Genomic DNA, 20,644 nt, shown 5'->3' with positions numbered 1-20,644 from the left:
ATTTCATAAAATTTATACACCACCTGATTGTACAAAAACCATCGAATTACAAAGAGAATCAAACAACAGCATTATCGGTACAGTGGTACCTCAGGTTAAGTACTTAATTTGTTCCGGATGTCCGTTCTTAACCTGAAACTGTTCTTAACCTGAAGCGCCACTTTAGCTAATGGGGCCTCCTGCTGCTGCAGCGCTGCCGGAGCAAGATTTCTGTTCTCATCCTGAAGCAAAGTTCTTAACCTGAAGCACTATTTCTGGGTTAGTGGAGTCTGTAACCTGAAGCGTATGTAACCTGAAGCGTATGTAACCCGAGGTAAAGGTAAAGGTAAAGGGACCCCTGACCATTAGGTTCAGTCGTGGCCAACTCTGGGGTTGCAGCACTCATCTTGCTTTATTGGTCGAGGGAGCCAGCGTACAGCTTCTGGGTCATGTGGCCAGCATGACTAAGCCGCTTCTGGAGAACCAGAGCAGCGCACGGAAACGCCGTTTACCTTCCCGCCAGAGCAGTACCTATTTATCTACTTGCACTTTGACGTGCTTTCGAACTGCTAGGTTGGCAGGAGCAGGGACCGAGCAACGGGAACTCACCCCGTTGCAGGGATTCGAACCGCTGACCTTCTGATCGACAAGTCCTAGGCTCTGTGGTTCAACCCACAGCACCACCCGCATCCCCCGTAACCCAAGGTACCACTGTATTAAAAACAACTACTGAAACATTCCCCCCAAAAAAGAGATCAATTCCCAACATCTCTAGGAAAGTTGGGTGAGATTCCCATCTTAAACTCTGAAGGGTGGCTGCCAGTCAGTGTGGGCACTACTGAGCCGTCAGATGGAATAAACCTCTAGCTATTTCTAGTTCCTTATTCAACACATGCCCTGTCCAGGATTTCTACTTCTGTGTTAAATGTACACACAAGTACGGAGGGTGAGAGTGAGTAGTTGGTACATTTTGTACCATTGCAATATCGTTACCTACTTTGGGTCTTACACAAGGGGTGGCTATTTACAAGCCCAAAACTTCAAAATGCAACTATGTCCTGAAAAGAGCATTGAATGCAGTCACAAAATACATGGAGAGCAATTTTGGCTAACACTGGTACTCAAATGCTCTGGTTCTCAAACTCCGAAAACCCAGAAGTAAGTGTTCCAGTTTTCAAACGTTTTTCGGAAGCCGAACATCCAATGCAGCTGCCGTCTATTGTTTCCGGGGCACCTCCACCAATCAGAAGCTGTGCCTTGGTTTTCGAACATTTCGGAAGTCAAATGGAGAAATGTGCTAAGAGGAAGGCTCGCTTGGCAAATCCACACTGTGATCAACTCCCGCCCGGAAACCAATGTCCCCACTGTGGAAGGATGTATGGATCCAGAGTTGGCCTCCACGGTCACTTATGGACTCATTGTTAAAACCATATCTATGGAAGGCAATCTTACTCAGCTACGAGGGATCGCCAAAGAAGAAGGGCTGTTGAAATGATATATAATGAACTGAAAAAGGTATTTAAATATACCTTTCTGAAGAAACAGAGGCCTTTCTCTTGGGCATGGTCGGCCAATTGGTGCCAAAGAAAGACAGAACATTTTTTATGTACGCAACAACAGCAGCAAGAATACTTATTGCAAAGTATTGGAAGACACAAGATCTACCCACCTTGGAAGAGTGGCAGATGAAGGTGATAGACTACATGGGACTGGCAGAAATGACCGGCAGAATCCGAAACCAGGGAAGAGAGACGGCGGAAGAAGATTGGAAGAAATTTAAGGACTATCTTGGGAAATATTACAAAATTAGTGAATGTTAAATTGATGTTGGATAGAATTTAAGCGGTTATCAGCTGAAATGATTAAGATAATTGGGGGGAAATTAAAAGAAAGAGAGGTGTAAAATTAAGTGAAAATTAAGGGTGAGGATTTGCTGAATGAATAATTCGAATTGGAATACAAAAAGGGGAGGTATGAGGAGGTCCGAGAAATAAGTTAAAGGAAAATAAGGGAATGAAATTATACGTGTTGTTAATTATTATTTTTTTGTATTTTTGGTTTTTTGTCTTTGTTGTATAATTTTTGAAAACTTAATAAATATATTTTTTTAAAAAAAACAAAGAAGAAGGGCTGTTGTATGGATAAAATGGGGCAGCGCCAATGTACATCTGCCTGAGCTCCTTGCGGTAAGGGCTGGATGGATCCATTGGTGAAATAAACGAATAAACCTTTGGAAGGGGGGCACCGTGCCTGTGTCAATTATACATAAATTATATCCATTTATAGTGCATCATTATTACTTCTAAAAGCCCTGTCTGTTTTGTAGCAAGTTCCAATTAACTGCCTCTGCCACATCTGGAGATGTTTGGTTTCATAATCACCTAAATTACAGCTATTTAAAGAGGAACGATTAAATGTGCACTGCACGACTGGAGCCTTCCATTGGACTGTCAGCTGCTGGAGAGGGCTGGAGAGAGAGGAATCCTGCATACAAGGCAGGGCTTCCTCCTGTGTAAACTGCCCTCGCTTCGCCAAAAGTCAGCAGTGCTTTAAAATACTGGATGGCAGGAGTGCAAGAGCTGCGTTTACTAGCTGTCTTCTGCGATGGTAGCTTTCTGAACAGCTGTGATCACGCAGAATAGAAACCGGGGCTTCCAGCAGCTCCCTGAGAATCCCAGGTTTAAATCCTTGTTATTATTTTTAGTTCCAGCCCTCATGGTGCGAGAGAGGAAAAACGCTTTGCAAAAGGTTAAAGAGGACCTGTTTTCTAAAGGACTTTCTCTCTTCCCCAATGGAGAGCTGTAAGCTGAAGGCACCCTATCTCTTTCAGAGGGGTTGTTGCTGTTGTTTAGTCGTGTCCGACTCTTCGTGACCCCATGGACCAGAGCACGCCAGGCCCTCCTGTCTTCCACTGCCTCCCACAGTTTGGTCAAACTCATGCTGGTAGCTTTGAGAACACTGTCCAACCATCTCGTCCTCTGTCGTCCCCTTCTCCTTGTGCCCTCCATCTTTCCCAACATCAGGGTCTTTTCCAGGGAGTCTTCTCTTCTCTTCTCATCAGGTGGCCAAAGTATTGGAGTCTCAGCTTCAGGATCGGTCCTTCCAGTGAGCACTCAGGGCTGATTTCCTTCAGAATGGAGAGGTTTGATCTTCTTGCAGTCCACGGGACTCTCAAGAGTCTCCTCCAGCACCATAATTCAAAAGCATCAATTCTCCGGCGATCAGCCTTCTTTAGGGTCCAGCTCTCACTTCCATACATCACTACTGGTTCGGAGGGGTAGGGGGCTGATATGTGCTAGTGCAGACTTTGCCAATGTGCTGCCCTCCAGATGCTGGCTGTGGCTGATGGGAAATGCCGTCAAAAACATCTGGAGCACATCAGGTTGGCCGTGGCTACAATAAAGGAAATGCCAGCTGCCAGGAATCCATGAACTGCTGGCTTCCATGGAAGCCCTAACCTGCAGCCTGCGGCTCTGAATCGCACGGTTATGGTTTCAAGTCCCAAACTGGGCAAAAGATTCCTGTATTGCAGAGGGTCAGACTGGATGACCCTGGGGTCCCTTCCAACTCTATGGTTCTCCGTTCCTAAGTTTGGGGGAACTTGCTCTACGATATGATAATCTTTATTGTCTTTGTTCCGTACAGAACAATGAAACTGAAAAAATATACATCAGACATTCAAAAACCAACAAGCCTGCTATCCCAGCTGTCCCAGCCTGGTTAACCCCCTAAAAACTCTGATACCCCATAATTAAATACAATATACTCCCACAGAGACTACCTTACACTGCATTTAAAACCAAAATCGCATTTGGATAGAAACTGTTTCTCAGGCGGCTAGTCCTAGTCTTTATAACCCTGTACCTTCATCCAGAAGGCAGAAGCTGAAAGAGATCATTTCCTACTTACAGGCAACGCCTTCTTTGCGCGGGGATTGCATTCTGGATCATTGCACGCTTGCGTGAAATTGTGTATAATCGGAACACCCATTGGAAAAGCCTGAAAAACACCCTGTTCCCTGATCCACTGTACTAACAGCAAACTCACTACCCAAGTGCCAATCTTTATACAATACAGCAAAAATCTCATTACCTACATGCAACACAGTGGCTAAGGAAAAACTGAGGGTTGTCAAGACTACCCCTCCCCCCCCCCAAAAATACCTTTTTAAAAAATCCTTAAAGGGGAGGGAGCCAAAAGCATCTCATTGAGAACTCAGAATGTTTGCTGACTATTTGGCGGGAAAGAGAGAAAAATCAGTGGGAACATAATGGAGTAGCCTAGGAAAGGACACGGCTGGCTGGCTGGCTGAATTGTGCAACTCCATGCTGCAACGTTTTGTTGTGGATCCCCCCTTTAAATAAAGAAGCAGCCCTTCTGGAAGAGAATTCCCAACATATGCAGGGCTAACACAGAATAGGCCCTGTCTTTAACACCCAGCAGTCTGATGGATCCCGACAGCAGGCTCATGAGCCAGACCCCAAAGTATGATCTTGACACCTGGGTGCATTCCTATAGATGCAGGAGGTCCTGCAAACAACCCGATCCCAAATCATTTAGAGCAGCAGTAGCCTTTGAGGTGAACTCTACATCTTGTTAGACTTCAACTCCCAGCCGCCGCCATGTCCAACAGTCAGGAATTGCAGACGTTTTAGTCCAGCAACATCTGGAGGGCATCAAAATTGGCGAGGCTGAGTTTAGGGCTTGAAAGGCGATGGTGTTGGTTTTCCGGAAAAATCTGTGTTGTAATTTTTTCCAGAACATTTTCCTTTGCAAGTTAGTTTCCATGTGGGGAAATCCTTATGCTCCAGTAGAGAGTGATCTAATGTAGCATGTTTTATTTTACTTGTATTTGGTAAACAAAGCTAAAAATGTTGAAACTGCCAAGCTTGCTTAATACTGTATTTGCAATTGGCACCTGTTCATTATTACTAATGAACTTACGAAACGGGAAAAGCAGGCGTCCCACACCACTGTTTAAAGGGCATAACTGGCACTTTTTAATTGAGCCTGGAAATGAATCGGCAGCCAGTGCAACTGGCATAGGATTGATGTTATATTCTCTGAACGCCTAGACCCCATTTGTCCTTTGAGAAAAGTCCCCTTTCACAATTTACTTTGTAAAAAAAAATTCCTTCCAGTAGCACCTTAGAGACCAACTAAGTTTGTTATTGGAATGAGCTTTCGTGTGCATGCAAGAAGTATCTGAAGTATCTGAAGAAGTGTGTATGCCCACGAAAGCTCATACCAATAACAAACTTAGTTGGTCTCTAAGGTGCTACTGCATGGATAGGCAAACTAGGGGCCGGGGGCCGGATCCAGCCCAATCACCTTCTAAATCTGGCCTGCGGACAGTCCGGGAATCAGCATGTTTTTACATGAGTAGAATGTGTCCTTTTATTTAAAATGCATGTCTGGGTTATTTGTGGGGCAAAGGAGTTCGTTCATTTCCCCCAAAAAAATATATTCTGGCCCCCCACAAGGTCTGAGGGACAGTGGACCAGTCCCCTGCTCAAAAAGTTTGCTGACCCCTGTGCTACTGGAAGGATTTTTAAAATTTTGTTTCAACTACGACAGACCAACACGGCTACCTACCTGTGACTAGAACAATTTACATTATTACACTCGCTGAATTTTTACATTTGCTGATCCCAATTCAGGAAAAGGCCATTGCAGCCCACATCCCATTGAAATGAATGGGCCAGCTGAATTCATCACTGACAAATCCATGGACTTCAATGGTGCCCAGGTGTGATAATTTCTCTCTTGAACCTGAAGCATTCTCTTCATTTGCATAACTATTTAGCCCAAGCTAATGCAGGCTTTTACTCAGAAGGAAGCTGACCTGTTCAAATGGGGTTCAGTTCCATGAAAGGAGGATGGAAGGCACTTTTTGCTACTTGTTCTGGCAGAAGCATACAAGGCATGCATTTCATATGAGAAAATATGTTTATGCACAGAGCATCCGTTTGGCAAAGACTCCATGTATTGGAACAGACAATGGGAAAGTGGAACAGCCAGTGTGGTGTAGTGGTTAGAGAGTTAGGCTAGGACCTGGGGAGCCAGAGTTCAAATCCCCACTCAGCCAGTAAGCTCATTGGGTGACCTTGGGCGAATTACTATTTCTCAGCCTAACCTACCTCACAGGGTTGTTGTGTGGATAAAATGGCTGGGGGAGGAGAGAATTACCTTGAGCTCTTTGGAGGAAAGATAAGATCTAAGAAGAAGAAGTCATGGTAGTGGTAGTAAAGGACCCAAAACAGAAACACGCCTGTATAGGCAAGAAATGGGTGACAGCATTTCACCAGTGAGTAGCAGGAGATGAGTGGGGGAAAGATGGGGTGTATTCTCTGCATATGAAACAAGGCAGCAAACTTTGCAATTTCTCAGGTTGAGATCATTCTGATAAAACAAGGCTGTTCTGCATCCCTCAACACACAGTAAAGCTTGGAATATCTATGATGTAGAAATATATATAATGCCAAATTAGATCATTCATATATATATATATATATATATATATATATATATATATATGCAGGTTTTGGTGTCTTCGGGTGTCTTCCCGTGTAAGAGTTGGGGTGTCTAGGCGACGTTTCGACGAGGTCTCACTCGTCATCTTCAGGCTGGTGCTTTCGGCTTCTTGTTACTGGAACAGAGCCGAAACAAGAAGCCGAAAGCACCAGCCTGAAGATGACGAGTGAGACCTCGTCGAAACGTCGCCTAGACACCCCAACTCTTACACGGGAAGACACCCGAAGACACCAAAACCTGCATTCCTGTACCCGTGAAAATCTACGAAAGCAAATATATATATATATATACACACACCGTATTTTTCGCTCTATAAGACGCACCAGACCATAAGAAGCACCTAGTTTTTGGAGGAGGAAAACAAGAAAAAAAATATTCTGAATCTCAGAAGCCAGAACAACAAGAGGGATAGCTGTGCAGCCTGCATTCGCTCCATAAGACGCACACACATTTCCCCTTACTTTTTAGGAGGGAAAAGGTGAGTCTCATAGAGCAAAAAATACGGGGTATATACACACACACACACACACACACACACACACAGAAAACTGCAATTTTTGTCTCCACATAGTCCAAGAGTGCTGGATTAGTGGGACGGGAAGAGTGGGCTTAAGGCAGCCTTTCTGATTCCCATTAGCTCCAGCCCCCAAAATCTGCAGGGCACCACCAGGCTGGCAAAGGCTGCCTTGAGGGCACAGGGCATCTGCCCAGCTCTCCAACCAAAACAGAGTGGCAGGACTCCAAAGTGTGCAGCAAGGTGGCTTAAGCTGCCCCTACACTAACTTAAGAGCCTAGCATCTGGTACCTCTGTACAGCTGCATTTTGCACACTTTGTAGTTATCACTCCAAAGGCAGAAGTTTTATCTCCCAACAGCCCTCTAGCCTAAACTGAGCAAAGCCTTACAAGGTAAAGAATGGCTGCAGGGAGTTCTTACAGCGACACTAAACCAGGGAATGTGTTCATATCCATCCAGGCAGGCACAGTGCCTGCTTCTGAAACATCTGTGGCTATCTGCCCACACAGCATCGCACGGAGCTTGAACTCATGCATGTCTTGGCCATTTGGCCTCACTGCGTTACAACACACACAACCACCACCAGTCAGCAACACGCATCCAGGCTAAGGGACCAGCACCGCTCCGGATCTGGCGCAAGTGGGTTGGTGCAGCCACAAGCCCAAACCCAAATGCAGCCCGGTCCTATCCTGCGCTTCCTCAGCCCCGCTGGGTTCAATCCTGTGAAGAGGATTGCAAGCCCCGGAGCCCAGACCTGCGCCCGTTTTTGCCTAAGTTACGGGATGTAGAGGGTGACGGGCAAGTCGTACGGCGCGATCCCGCTCACGTTTTTACTCGGGAGTAAAGTCCTGCTCAACTCACTCCTTGGGAAGAGCGCGCGAGGCTGTTTGCACGGTTGGTTCCGAAGGTCCCAGAAGCCTCTTTTGCATACTTTCAGGAGGGTTAAAAATAAATAAATCTGCGACCCCCCCCCCCGCCCGCAGTTCGTTTATCCCCAGGATCTCTCCCTCCCTCCCCAAAAGACAGCGAGGAAAACTCCTCTCGTACCTCTTGAGATAGTTTCTCCCGTACAAGATCTGCTGCAGGAGAGTGACGACGGCGAAGGCGCAGATGAAGATGAAGAGCAAAGTTCGGTTCCCCAGCAGATCCCGGCTGGAAGTGGGGTCCGTGTAGCCCATGCTGGCGGAAAGGGGGCCGCGAAGCCGAGCTCCGTCAAGGTCTCGCTCGCAGAAGGAGCCGCATCCTCCTCAAGCCCCGCTCAGGCGCGGCTGGGGCGAAGGGGAGAAGCCGAGGAGGAGGAGCAGGAGGCGGAGGCGCGCCATTCAAGGGCACGGCGGCCCCGCATCGCCGCCCCCCGGCGGAGAGAGAGAGGCGGCGGCGGCCGGGCGGAAAGTTCTTCCCCGGCGCGGGAGAGCGTCTCGGCGGCTTCTCGCTTCTGCAAAGCAGCGCCCTCCGGCTCGCCTGGTCGGCGCCTCCGCCGCCCGCGCTGCGCCAGAGGAGGAGGCCCCCGGCGCGCAAAGGAGGGCGGCGCTGCTCCTCCTCCGCCTCCTGCGGGGCGGGGAATAAAAGCCCCCCAAAAATCCCCCTTTCTACTCAACGAGGGGCCTGCCCCGGTCTTCTTTCGGGGAGGGGGCGGGCAGAGAGGAGGCCGAGCAAATCGAGAGAGGGTTCAAAGCGAAAGGCGACACCCCCACCGTAACTCCTGCAGCGGGCTGGCTGGCCTCTCCAAAACGCTGCGCTTTGCTTAGGTGCTGCTGTGGTGCGGGCGCGCACGGAGATTTCCATGTGGGCGTCTGACACATAGGCTCCGGCGAGGAAGAGGAAGGAGAAGGGGACGTGTTCGGCCAGGGCTAGGTTTGAGCCCCAGGAGGGTCACGACGGCGCTTGGACAGCTCTCCAAGCAAACGGCCCGGGGAGGGAGCGAGGCGCGGAGGCAGGGACTAGTGCGTCGCGGCCGAGCTGCGTTTTCGGTGGAGAGGGCTGTCGGGTTTGTGAGTGTCCAAAGCAAGCGGTAGGCTGGAGGGGGGGCTGGTTCTGGAGCATTGATGTGCAACGCCTGCTCTCGGCTGGAGTTGCTCTCCTCGCGCCCCGTCCAGCCTCCCCTACCAAGCCCAGGCAAGGTCGTTGCGCATCTCTTCAAGGGCACGGAGATCGCGCGCGCTCGGCGCCTTCCCGCCTGCAGCTGGTGGAGCCATGTGGACGGCCGCCGCAGGCCAGGGACTTCAGGCAGACCCGAAAGCGTGCTTGGGAGAAACTGTCCTTGAGAAGACAAGTGTGCCTTTTGTCTCTGACCTGGTTTTCCGCCTCTGCGACCTCCAGGTGCCCTGTAGGGAGATGCTTGCAAAGAAAGAGGCGGCACACACACCCCTCTCTCTGCAGCCCTCCTGCCTGAACGGTTAGCACGTCTCAGCTGCGAGAAGGAACCCGCTCCCCATGCCGGAAACTTGTCGCGGTAGGAGAGGCGGCTCCTTGCAAAAGCTGCGTGTGCGTGCTTTGTCAGGGCAAGAAGGTCGACCGGGATCCACCGGCAGGTGATGGGGCTGGAGGTAATTGTAGCAGAAGAAGAAGAAGAGTTTGGATTTGATATCCCGCCTTTCACTCCCTTTAAGGAGTCTCAAAGCGGCTAACATTCTCCTTTCCCTTCCTCCCCCACAACAAACACTCTGTGAGGTGAGTGAGGCTGAGAGACTTCAAAGAAGTGTGACTGGCCCAAGGTCACCCAGCAGCTGCATGTGGAGGAGCGGGGAAGCGAACCCGGTTCACCAGATTACGAGAGTACCACTCTTAACCACTACACCACACTGGCAGGAAAGCGATGCCTTCCTGACTCCCGATAGCCCTTAGGATGGGTAAAGCAAACTGCACGAGTCTCTGGTGGTCATAGAACGATAGGATTGCAGAGTTGGAAGGGATCCTGAGGATTATCTAGTCCAGCCCCCTGCAGCGCAGGAACACCGCCCCCGCCCCCCCGCAGTCCGTTGCTGCAAAATTCTTAACATGCCCTGGGTCTGATGAAGGCAACTTTAGTCTCCACAAGCCTGTAGCTCTTGCAAGCAAATAGTATTATCTCTTGCATTTCTATATTGCATTTCCATCGAAGGAGCTCAAGTTGGTGTCCATGGTACTGTCAGGAAATCTTGCCTCTCAGGAGAAACTGGCCACTCTCCAGGCACCCGGCTTGATCTCCTGTTGACCTCCCTGTCTGCATTCCCGAGCAGGATCCAGGCTAGGTCACGATCGGCGATCCTCCTCAAGTGTGAGAAGAACACACCACTCTTCCCTGCCCCCAGGCAGGGGAAAGAGATAGACAGAAATGTATTTACATGCCTTTATTTCTGTCTTTGCAGTGTTACAGAGAAACACGTCTGCTCTCTTCAAACTCCAACAGCAGAGAGACAAACTCAACCTCCTGTACTTCCTGTACAGCTCAAATTACACTCTGAGCTCCGCACAGTGAATAGACTGTCCCTCTGTTCCCACGGAACAGTCCCAACATTCCCATCATGTTTTGCTTTCCAGCTAGCTGCAGCTCCTGCCGCATTGCATCCATATCGTAACAGGTACTCCCTCATTTTTATCATCACAACAACCCTGTTAGGTCAAGAGGCAGTGGCACTGCCAAGGTCACCCCATGAGTTTCATGGCTGAGTGGGGAATCGACCCCTGGTCTTCCAAATCCTAGCCTGACACTGTAACCGCCATACCACACTGGCATTAATTTGTATCTGGCTATTCAGGAGTTCTTGTTGTCTTTGTCCATGGAGTTTTCTTGGCAGGGATACTGGAGTGGCTTGCCAGTTCCTGCTCCAGGTGGATCACATTTGGTCAAAATTCTCCACTATGACCTGTCCATATTGGGTGGCCCTGCAAGGCATAGCTCATAGCTTCTCTGAGTTATTCAAGCCCCTTTGCCACAGCAAGGCAGTGAGTGTTTGACCAAACTGCGGGAGGCAGCGGAAGACAGGAGTGCCTGGCATGCTCTGGTCCATGGGGTCACGAAGAGTCGGACACGGCTAAACAACAACATTCAGGAGTGATGCTGGTGGCGCTGTGGGTTAAACCACAGAGCCTAGGACTTGCTGATCAGAAGGTCAGCGGTTCGAATGCCTGCGACAGGGTGAGCTCCCGTTTCTTGGTCCCAGCTCCTGCCAACCTAGCAGTTCGAAAGCATGTCAAAGTGCAAGTAGATAAATAGGTACCTCTCCGACAGGAAGGTAAACAACGTCTCCGTGTGCTGCTCTGGTTCGCCAGAAGCGGCTTAGTCATGCTGGCCACATGACCCGGAAGCTGTACGCCGGCTCCCTCGGCCAATAAAGCAAGATGAGCGCCGCAACCCCAGAGTCTGTCACGACTGGACCTAATGGTCAGGGGTCCCTTTACCTTTTATTCAGGTGTGACCGTCACATTACGTCCCTAAAGTCTTCCTGAGTTAGGGATGAACATGCTGTCTTAGAGTGGGCAAAGCACTGGTCCTTTGTGCTGACCACTCTGGCTGGCAACCTCTCTCCTCCTCCCTTACCAGATCTCAGGTAGAGTTCCTTCTGCAGCTTACCTACATGAGATGCTTTGAAGCTGGAAAGATGCCACGGAATGAACATGATGCTCAGTAGACAAAGCAAGGCACCAGGTCCTCATAGGCAAGCAGTTTACAGCACAATCCTAACCATGCCTACTGAGAAATAAGTCCCATTGTATTCAGTAGGGCTTACTCCCAGGTAAGTGTGATTTAGGACTGCAGCCTTCCTGGCTCTGCACCAGCATGGAACGCGGGGCGGATTTTAAAGGTATGAACACACTATTCATCACTGCTCCAAAGGAAGTCCCACTGAGTTCAGTGGGCTTACTTCCAGGTAAGTGGGTGCAGAACTGCAGCCTATTTTGGTTATTTCTTATTTAACCATCATTGTTTAACTTGTATTTAATAAATAAAGGCTTAAGAGACTTTTTTCTGGGTTTTTAAGACTGGCATTTAAAACTTAATTTATGTATATACGCCTTAAACAATCACAAAGAAAAACGAAGCATACAAAGGAATAGAATTAGAATTTCGGCAAAGGAGAAAATGCAGACACCTCGCAGAAAAAAGATGTCTGTGTTTAATTTTATGGCACCACCTTTGCCGTCATGTGTTTTATGTGGTAGATATATTTTCCCCATCTGTTTTAGCCATTTTTATGTACACCGCACAGCATGGGGGTGCAGGCCGGCCAAAGTTGTTGAGCTTTTTTGGAAATCAAAGCTGTTAAAAGATCAACAAATATTCAAAAGCATCGGAATTACTCATTATCTGTCGTCGTCCCCAACAACTTTGGAGGAAGCAATTGTTACTCCTTATTTTTTTTGACAGCATAAGGTCCATAAGAAGCAGCAATACCAAGACTAGCTTGTGTCATGAAATAAGTTCTGTGCCTTTATGAGCTGCGTGATAGGCAGAAATTCAACCAGTGCAGCATTTGCTAGTGAAGAAACGCAGAAGCAGGGATTCACTGCACATGGGTTTTTTTACTAATGAAGAATCGCTAAGCAGAAAGGCGAGGACCTGAACTTCAGACTGGGAGGATGAGGCAGTGAAATGAACAGATCTTCCCCTTCCTGCTTCCAGCCGAAGCTCTCTTAGCCATTGCCTCATCCCAGCAGCTCACTATCCGAGATGCAAAGCCACACGGACAGATTCTAGCCTATGGGATGCCCTGCTGTACCGCCAGGCAGGGATCTGGAAATATATTTGACAAGGACACATGATCCTGAGGGAACTGCTGTGAGGGGACGAAGCACAGAATAGTATGCAACCCAGAGGGCTTTTCCACACAAGAAAAAACTTGTTTTATTTGAAAGCATAATGCTGAAGGATTAAATGCTTCTTTCAATCAACTCCCCATAAATTCCATTAGAGCATATATCTCACAATTTGCACTTGCTAAGAGGTCTGTGGGTGGGCGTTTCGCTGCAGAAACGGGCAGGAAAGAGAACCTGGGAAGAGAAAGTGGGAGACAGATTTGCAGTTGCCTCCTCCGTTGCTTGCTACTGGGCAAAAATAGGGTCCTTGCTGGTCACAGCAGAGGCAGGAAGATGGGGAAGGTAGCGGGCAGAGGAACAGTGCAGAAAGTGTGCCTCCTTCTGCTCTCAGCACTTCCAATAAGAGTATTGTTATGGGCTGGGGAATCAGTCTGGATGATGCCCTGCAACCCTTTGAGTTCTTGGGGTCCTGTACCCAGTAAACGTTAAAGTCTAACCAAGGAATAATAATAATTAATAATAATAAACAACTTTTATTTGTATCCCGGCCGAAACCGGGCTCAGGGCGGCTAACATCAAATATATAACATTGGTATAAAATCAAAAAATAATTAAATTACCTCCTAATTCCGCAGGATTAGGGTTGGGAACAACAAATGCTCATCAGACCCAACTGTTTACGCTGTTCTTATATGGGCCTGTGAATATCCTGGGAGGCCTCTTTCGTACTAGTTCTTATAAAAAAAGAGAAGGGGGGGGGTCAGGCTGAGCCCTGACCAAAAGAGCCAGTGGAACAACTCTGTCTTACAGGCCCTGTGGAAAGATGTCAAATCCCACAGGGCCCTGATCTCTTGTGGCAGAGCGAGGCCAGCCTAATCTCCCTGAGGCCCGGGATCGCCAAGATGTTATTATTTGCGGCTGAATTTTTAAGTGCTGTCCATGAAGAAAGAATGGGCCATGATAAAGAGACTTAGTGGTTGTTAATGGTAGGTGATGTTGCTGTGTTGTATTATATTATCTTTGTACATCAATTCATTTCTTGGAGTTAAGAATAGGACTAGGATAAATTGTGTTCGTTGAGCCCGTATTTTATACAGTCTGTATATGATGTTTGTTTGTTAATGTGTGGTGTGTTATGCCTAATAAAGGATTTTGAAAATTATTTGCAGACCGTAAGGTCCTCTGTGGGGCATACCATGAGAGGCGGTCCCACAAGTACGAGGGTCCTAGGCCGTATAGGGCTTTAAAGGTTAAAACCAGCACCTTAAACCTGATCCTGTACTCCACCAGGAGCCAGTGCAGCTGGTATAGCACTGGGTGAATATGATCCCGCAGCAAGAACCCCGTAAGGAGCCTCACTGCGGCATTCTGCAGCCACTGGAGTTTCTGGGTCAGTCTCAAGGGCAGCCCCACGTAGAGTGAGTTACAATAATCAAGCCTGGAGGTGACCCGTTGCAGGGTTAGACAGTCAAGCCTCTTTGTAAGACAAAAGCCTTAGCTGGCCACTTAAGTACCCTCATCAGCATCTCAAAAGAATAAGCTAGGTTGCAAGAGCTACAACTAGGTGTCCTCAGGGCTAATGGCCCTTTCATCTACCCCTCCACACCCAGCTGTGAGGTGAGAGAACAACAGGCAGAGCAGTGTGTGAGAGCTCTGAGCAGGAGACCTGCTTGACCTGTGCTGGATCCCAAGCTGTGACCAATGCCGAAGCAATAAACACCCAGCAATAAAAGATAATGGGAGAGGATTTACCCCAGCAAATTATTTGTCAAAATTACAGTGGTGCCTCGCAAGACGAAATTAATCCGTTCCGCGAGTCTCTTCGTCTAGCGTTTTTTTCGTCTTGCGAAGCAACCCTATTAAGCAACCCAGATTAGCGCTATTAGTGGTTTAGCGGCTATTAAAGGCTTAGCGGCTAAAAGGCTATTAGCGGCTTAGCGGCCTAGAAAAAGGGGAAGGGGAAAAAATCGCAAGACTCGCAAGACTTTCGTTTTGCAAAGCAAGCCCATAGGGAAATTCGTCTTGCGAAGCGCATCGAAAAACGGAAAACCCTTTCGTCTAGCGGGTTTTTCGTCTTGCGAGGCATTCGTCTTGCGGGGCACCACTGTACAAATACCTAAATACAGACGGTCATTTACCCTCGCTAGATTCAACGTGCTGCTATCTGCCTTATTGCAGGGCAGATTCAAGGGTAAACCATACGCAGAACGAGTCCGCCCCTGCAGCTTGATGGAGGTAGAAACTGTCTCTCATGCCTTGTTACGCTGCCGTTTCTATGGGGATATACGCTCGGTATTTATTACCCCTGCTATGCAAAGATCTCCAAATGAATCCAAACTTCAATGTCTAAAATCCCTGGTAGAGGACAAGGATCCTGAGATCACATTAATGGTAGCCAAATTCTGTGCAATTGCAAAAAAACTTAGGGAACAAGCTGTGCTATCATAATGATTAAGGCCTTAAATGATAATTTTAGGTTATATGTTAGTGACTAAGTTTTAATTTATATATATATTTTTAACTGTTGCTGTATCTGTATTGTCCCTGTTATACCTAATTGCAAATTCAAATGTATCCCTATCGTGTTTTATGAGTTCCTTGATATTGTATGTGGGCTGGAACTGGTCTGTGACCAAAATAATAAAATCCATTCAGTGCTGAAACAAGATCAGTTGGGGTGTTAATGCTGTGAGCCCCTCCATCCTCTGCCCAGGTTGCCTTTATGTGTAAATAGAACCAAATGGGAAAATAAATGCCAAAGAATCACAAATAAAAAATGGGCATTTTACAGGAACTGGATAGAAAGAGGGGAAGCCAACCCTAACATACAAGCTCCAATGAACAGACTGTGTACATGGATAAAGATATGAAGAATGAAGGCCTGACCGGGGAGGGGGAGGGCTGGAGTGGGGAGGGGGGGAAGTAAACCGGATGGTATTTTGAATTGATTTTGTTATGTAAGCCTTTTTTTCAGAAACCATATATATTAATGTTATGCAGTTATGCATTGTAGTATGAATGAATTTTGTTTTGTATTCTTTGTTTTACAGAATATATATAATAATGTTATGTTACTAAGCAAATTTAATAAAACAGTTTAAAAAAAACCCTAAAAAAAAATAGAACCAAATGCCCTAAAGACATTGCAGTCTCTGCTAACCTTCATTCCATGGAAACCGAACGCTTGGAAACCCCAGAGCCACTCACCACTCGAGAGATGTGAATGGTGCGTGACGATGTGTACAACCCCACCTGTCTCTTGGTCATGCTGAAGTGTGGTCAACATATAAGCAGACAGCAGCCCATCTGAGGTGTTGGAGCAGCACTGCCCCTCCCTCCCACATGTTTGTTGCCCCTGGTGTCAGGTGTACCCTGAGGGGTTTCTTTCAAGCTGCTGTTCTGACAACATTTTCTTGCTATACAGTGGTACCTCAGGTTAAGTACTTAATTCGTTCCGGAGGTCCGTTCTTAACCTGAAACTGTTCTTAACCTGAAGCACCACTTTAGCTAATGGGGCCTCCTGCTGCTGCCATGCTGCCAGAGCACGATTTCTGTTCTCATCCTGAAGCAAAGTTCTTAACCCGAGGTACTATTTCTGGTTAATGGAGTCTGTAACCTGAAGCATATGTAACCCGAGGTACCACTGTAAAAGAGAGAGAGAAATACAGCCTTCCGTTCTGTGTGGTGGGAAAATTCTGCATGACTGAAAGGACTGGTGCTCTTGCGGTTAAATAAAAGCAGAGGTCGGCAAAGTTTTTGTGGCTTGGGCCAGTTCACGGTACTGCAGACGATGTGGTGGGCCAGAGTGTGCACGCGCACATGCACTCATATGCGCAAACGCGGAGGAAGAAGAAGAAGAGCTTGGATTTGACATCCCGCTTTATCACTACCCTAAGGAGTCTCAAAGCGGCTAACCTTCTCCTTTCCCTTCCTCCCCCACAACAAACACTCTGTGAGGTGAGTGGGGCTGAGAGACTTCAGAGAAGTGTGACTAGCCCAAGCAGCTGCATGTGGAGGAGCGGGGAAGCGAACCCGGTTCACCAGATTACGAGTCCACTGCTCTTAACCACTACACCACACTGGCTCTCAGGAGGCATGCGCAGCTTCCCATTGGCTGCAGAAGCTTCCTGCAGCCAATGGGAAGCCAGCCAGCTTCGCGGAAGGCGGTCCCCACTCTGCTGCACGCACAGGAGCTGACCGAGCAGGCGGCAGGGGTCCATGGGCTGGCTAAACGACCCCCATGGGCTGCTTGTGGCCCATGGGCCTTAGGTTGCTGATTCCTGAGTAAAAGGATGTCAATACAGCTCTGGGAACAACGATACAAGTGCAAAAGTGAGGCATCAGGCATAAGCCTGCATTTTATTAATGTTTGATCAGGACTTGTATATTAAAGAGAGAGCTTAGATTTTAAAAGTTTCATGCTAGGCAAGAAGGCTAGCTGCTTAAGAAAACACTGACAGTATTTTTCTTCCTAGACAAGGGGCCCCTTTTTGATTGATAGCAGAAAACAATTCTCAAAGTCGTAAAAGCTGAAATTACAGACTGAGTAAGGACACTGACCCTACATGTTATAGAAGATAAAAAGGCAGAGATAAACATAATTAATAGTTGGTAAATAATAAAATATTGATGTGCCTCCCAGTAAAATTAGCCAGATCTTCTTTCCAAGGTTAAAAAGGTTAAAAACCAAATGGAGAAACATCTAGCTGGTAGAAAGAAAGCATTTTTTTGGGAAGTCTTTTAAAGTTGTTTCTTTCTTAAACTGAGAGAGTTTAAGGACAATAAATATTGGGAAGAGCTAATGGAAACAAAGCAGCTGGCTGAAGCAGCTGGAGAAGGGGGGGAAGTGTAAACTGAAGAGGCTTCTTTTGAAGAGGTTTCTTCTGAAACTGTTTTAAACTGAGTTCCTTTTTACAAAGACCTTATTCCTTTTAAGAGGCTACTTGTGTTGTGTATTAAATGTATTGGCATAGATGTAATTATGCAAAGGATTTAGAAATGCTAGATTCTTATTTCATATAGTTGTAAAGAGTTGTATTCATCCTGGAATTAAGTCAGCCACCAGCCTGCCCCCCCCCCTTGCCAGACAGGAAGACGCCATCAAATGCTGTCCTGATATATTAGCTGTCAGACATTTGTTTAGAAACCTTCAAATGAAGGAGATCTTTCAATGTTTATGTGAAACTCAAGATCCTTGACATATGTTTAAGATAAAAATTTAAGATTAACCATTTGTTTTAGAAGGCAATAGGGCAAGGAGGGCAAGAGGTGAGCTGGTAATTAAGATTCCTTGTTGAGACACATGTAAGATATATTACTACTTATTTGTCATTTATAGATGTAACAATATATAGCTCTTTGTCTTCCATATAAGGACAGAAGGATATGGGTGTATCTTTTTGTGATTGGTTCTAGCAATCAGCCAATAGGAAATCCAACCAGGCTGATTGGACAGAGGCAGCCACAGGAGGAGCAAAGGGGGCTGGATTAAGGGAATATAAGGGCTGGCCATAATGGCAGGAGGCCAGGCCAGAGCTTGGTAACCATATACCACTGTGCCTCTCATTTATTTGTCTGACAAATAAATAATTATTTTAAATTCTCTATTGCTGCGTTGAATATTTCATTCCAGCTAAGCGTTAACCACAAGCAGGGTGCTACATTTTATGGTGCCGTGACTCGGATAAGTGGTCTGCTGGAACGCAGCCCCTTCGCCTTACTGGGCGGGGTACAAGAGAGAAGACCACTCACTGCCTACCCAGCGCGCACTGGAAAGTCTTTTTCCAGGGGAACGCAGAAGTCTCGTCTGTCTGATACCCTGCCCACTGACGGCGACGGACCGGGGGGAAACGGAACCAACCAAGGGTAAGTGCACAAAGGGATTTTTGGCCCTCCAATTAACTGGGAGGAAGAGAAGTCTTGATCAAACTTCTGCGTCTCAGTAAGTGGGAACTGAGTACGCTAGGTGGTTGGGTACATCAGATGGTGATCTGGTGTAGGGAAAGGAAAGTTGGGAGGTAGAGTGTGTGGTGAAGTATCTAGCGCATTGTATGTGTGAGAAAGTACAGAGCAATCTGTAGCTGACCTGAGTGTGGAGTGGGCAGTACTTCGGTTCCTGGTAAGGCGACTTCACCAGGCAAGGAAATCCACGAAGCGTGTGTGTGAGTGACTGAGTGGATACTTCACAGGGCCATACAATGGGAGTTGGGGGTTCAAAAGGGGAAAATACACCTCTTGAATGTATGTTAAATAATTTTAAGAAAGCCTTCTCAGGGGCATATGGAGTCAAAATGACGCCAGAGCGCCTGAGAACGTTATGTGAATTAGAGTGGCCGAAGCAAAATACTGAATGGCCATCTCAAGGAACCTTTGATATAAATTTAGTAAGCAAACTTTGGTCTAACATCGCCAAAGAAACTGGAGGGTGCCCAGAACAATTTTCATATATAGATTCCTGGCTGAGCACATTAAATAAAAATCCTCCATGGATAAGGGAATGCAAAGTCCAACGATGCAAATTATTGGCTGTAAAAGCCGAAGCTAGGAAAGGAATCTTGCCAAATAAACTCAAACCCATTTTTGAGGGACCAGAGGAAGAGCTGCTTCCACCTCCACCCTATGCTCCACATCGAAGGGAGCCTAATCCAAACACTCCACCAGTTGTAACCCCAAGGCAAGAAAGTGGAATGAATAATGGGGCTGGAGTCACAGAACTTGATTCCTTGATAGATTATGATAAATATCTTCAGGAGGCATTGGAGTCCTATAATAAAGCCCAAGCAGAAGTGGTTATTCCATCTGTGAGTCCCAGTAGAACTCCATCTACAGTCTCTTTTAGTGGAACAACTGATTGCCTACCCCAAACCCCTGTACATCCAAGTCCTAGAGAATTATTACAGAAGTTACAGGGAGACCTTAATCGGTCAGCAAGCAATACAGCCAGGCGTATAAGGCTGCTAAAAGAACGCCTTGGGACAAATACCATCCCCTATGATTTGAGGCCTCTAGAGCAAAGCGAAGAGAAAGATCACGTAGTAGCCCCTCTCAGAAGAGTATTTGATGCACTTGAGGAGCCTGTGCTGGTTAACGGGCAACTCGGACCACGGCCACCTCGAACTTCGACCCTCCAGTACATTCCATTCACAACTACGGATCTGATGAATTGGAAAACACACACCCCATCTTTTGCAGAAAAACCTCAGGCTATGATGGACTTGGTGACTTCAATAATAAATACTCATAGTCCTACTTGGACAGATTGCCGCCAGCTCCTGAATACTCTGTTCACCACTGAGGAAAGAAGAGACATAATTGAAAAGGCACAGATATATTTGCGTGAGCAGGCCAGAGTGGGAAATATTTTTAATATTGACCGTCATCTCCAAGACAACTTTCCCTTGGAAGATCCTAATTGGGATCCAAACAATGCAATTCACCTGGCCAGGCTTACCACCTATCGCCAGACGCTTGTGCAAGGTATCCGCAGGGCATGGCAGAAGCCCACTAATATGTCTAAAGTCTCAGAAGTAGAACAGAAACCAAATGAGAGTCCAGGAGACTTTTTAGAGAGGCTGCAAGAAGCCTATCGTATATGGACTCCTTTTGACCCTGAAGCCCCTGAAAACAGCAGAATGATTACTGCTACATTTGTGGCCCAGTGCGCTTCTGACATTCGTAAGAAAATTCAGAAATCAGAAGGATGGGAAGGGATGCTGATGAGCCAAATTATGGCCATTGCACGCCGAGTTTATCGGAATAGGGATGAGGCTGAGAAACAAGAGAAGAAGAAGTGGCAGAAGGAAAAGATGGTGATGCTAGCCACAGCAGTGATGTGTTACCCATAACACTGTTGTGTTCGGTGTGCACCCACAAAAAGACTT

The 20,644-nt window shown here is 47.1% G+C and overlaps 1 protein-coding gene across 2 annotated transcripts in view; it reads right to left on the bottom strand.

Moving 5' to 3' along the window:
* Window positions 1-9,458, bottom strand: part of ST8SIA5 (ST8 alpha-N-acetyl-neuraminide alpha-2,8-sialyltransferase 5) — a 63,198-nt gene extending 53,740 nt beyond the window's left edge. Inside the window, exon 1 of one of the 2 annotated variants that reach the window (XM_083466155.1) lies at window positions 8,076-9,458. In XM_083466155.1, coding sequence (XP_083322281.1) covers window positions 8,076-8,206 — 131 coding nt within the window. In that variant the 5' untranslated portion in view covers window positions 8,207-9,458. The remainder of the gene's footprint in view (window positions 1-8,075) is intronic. The other variant, XM_083466156.1, reaches the window with a different exon arrangement.
* Window positions 9,459-20,644: the final 11,186 nt, after the last annotated feature.

The sequence above is a fragment of the Podarcis liolepis genome, assembly GCF_965112155.1.
Source record: "Podarcis liolepis genome assembly, chromosome: 11".
Taxonomy (NCBI): domain Eukaryota; kingdom Metazoa; phylum Chordata; class Lepidosauria; order Squamata; family Lacertidae; genus Podarcis; species Podarcis liolepis.
Note: the sequence above shows the minus strand (reverse complement) of the source record. Positions and strands in the feature narration are given on the sequence as shown.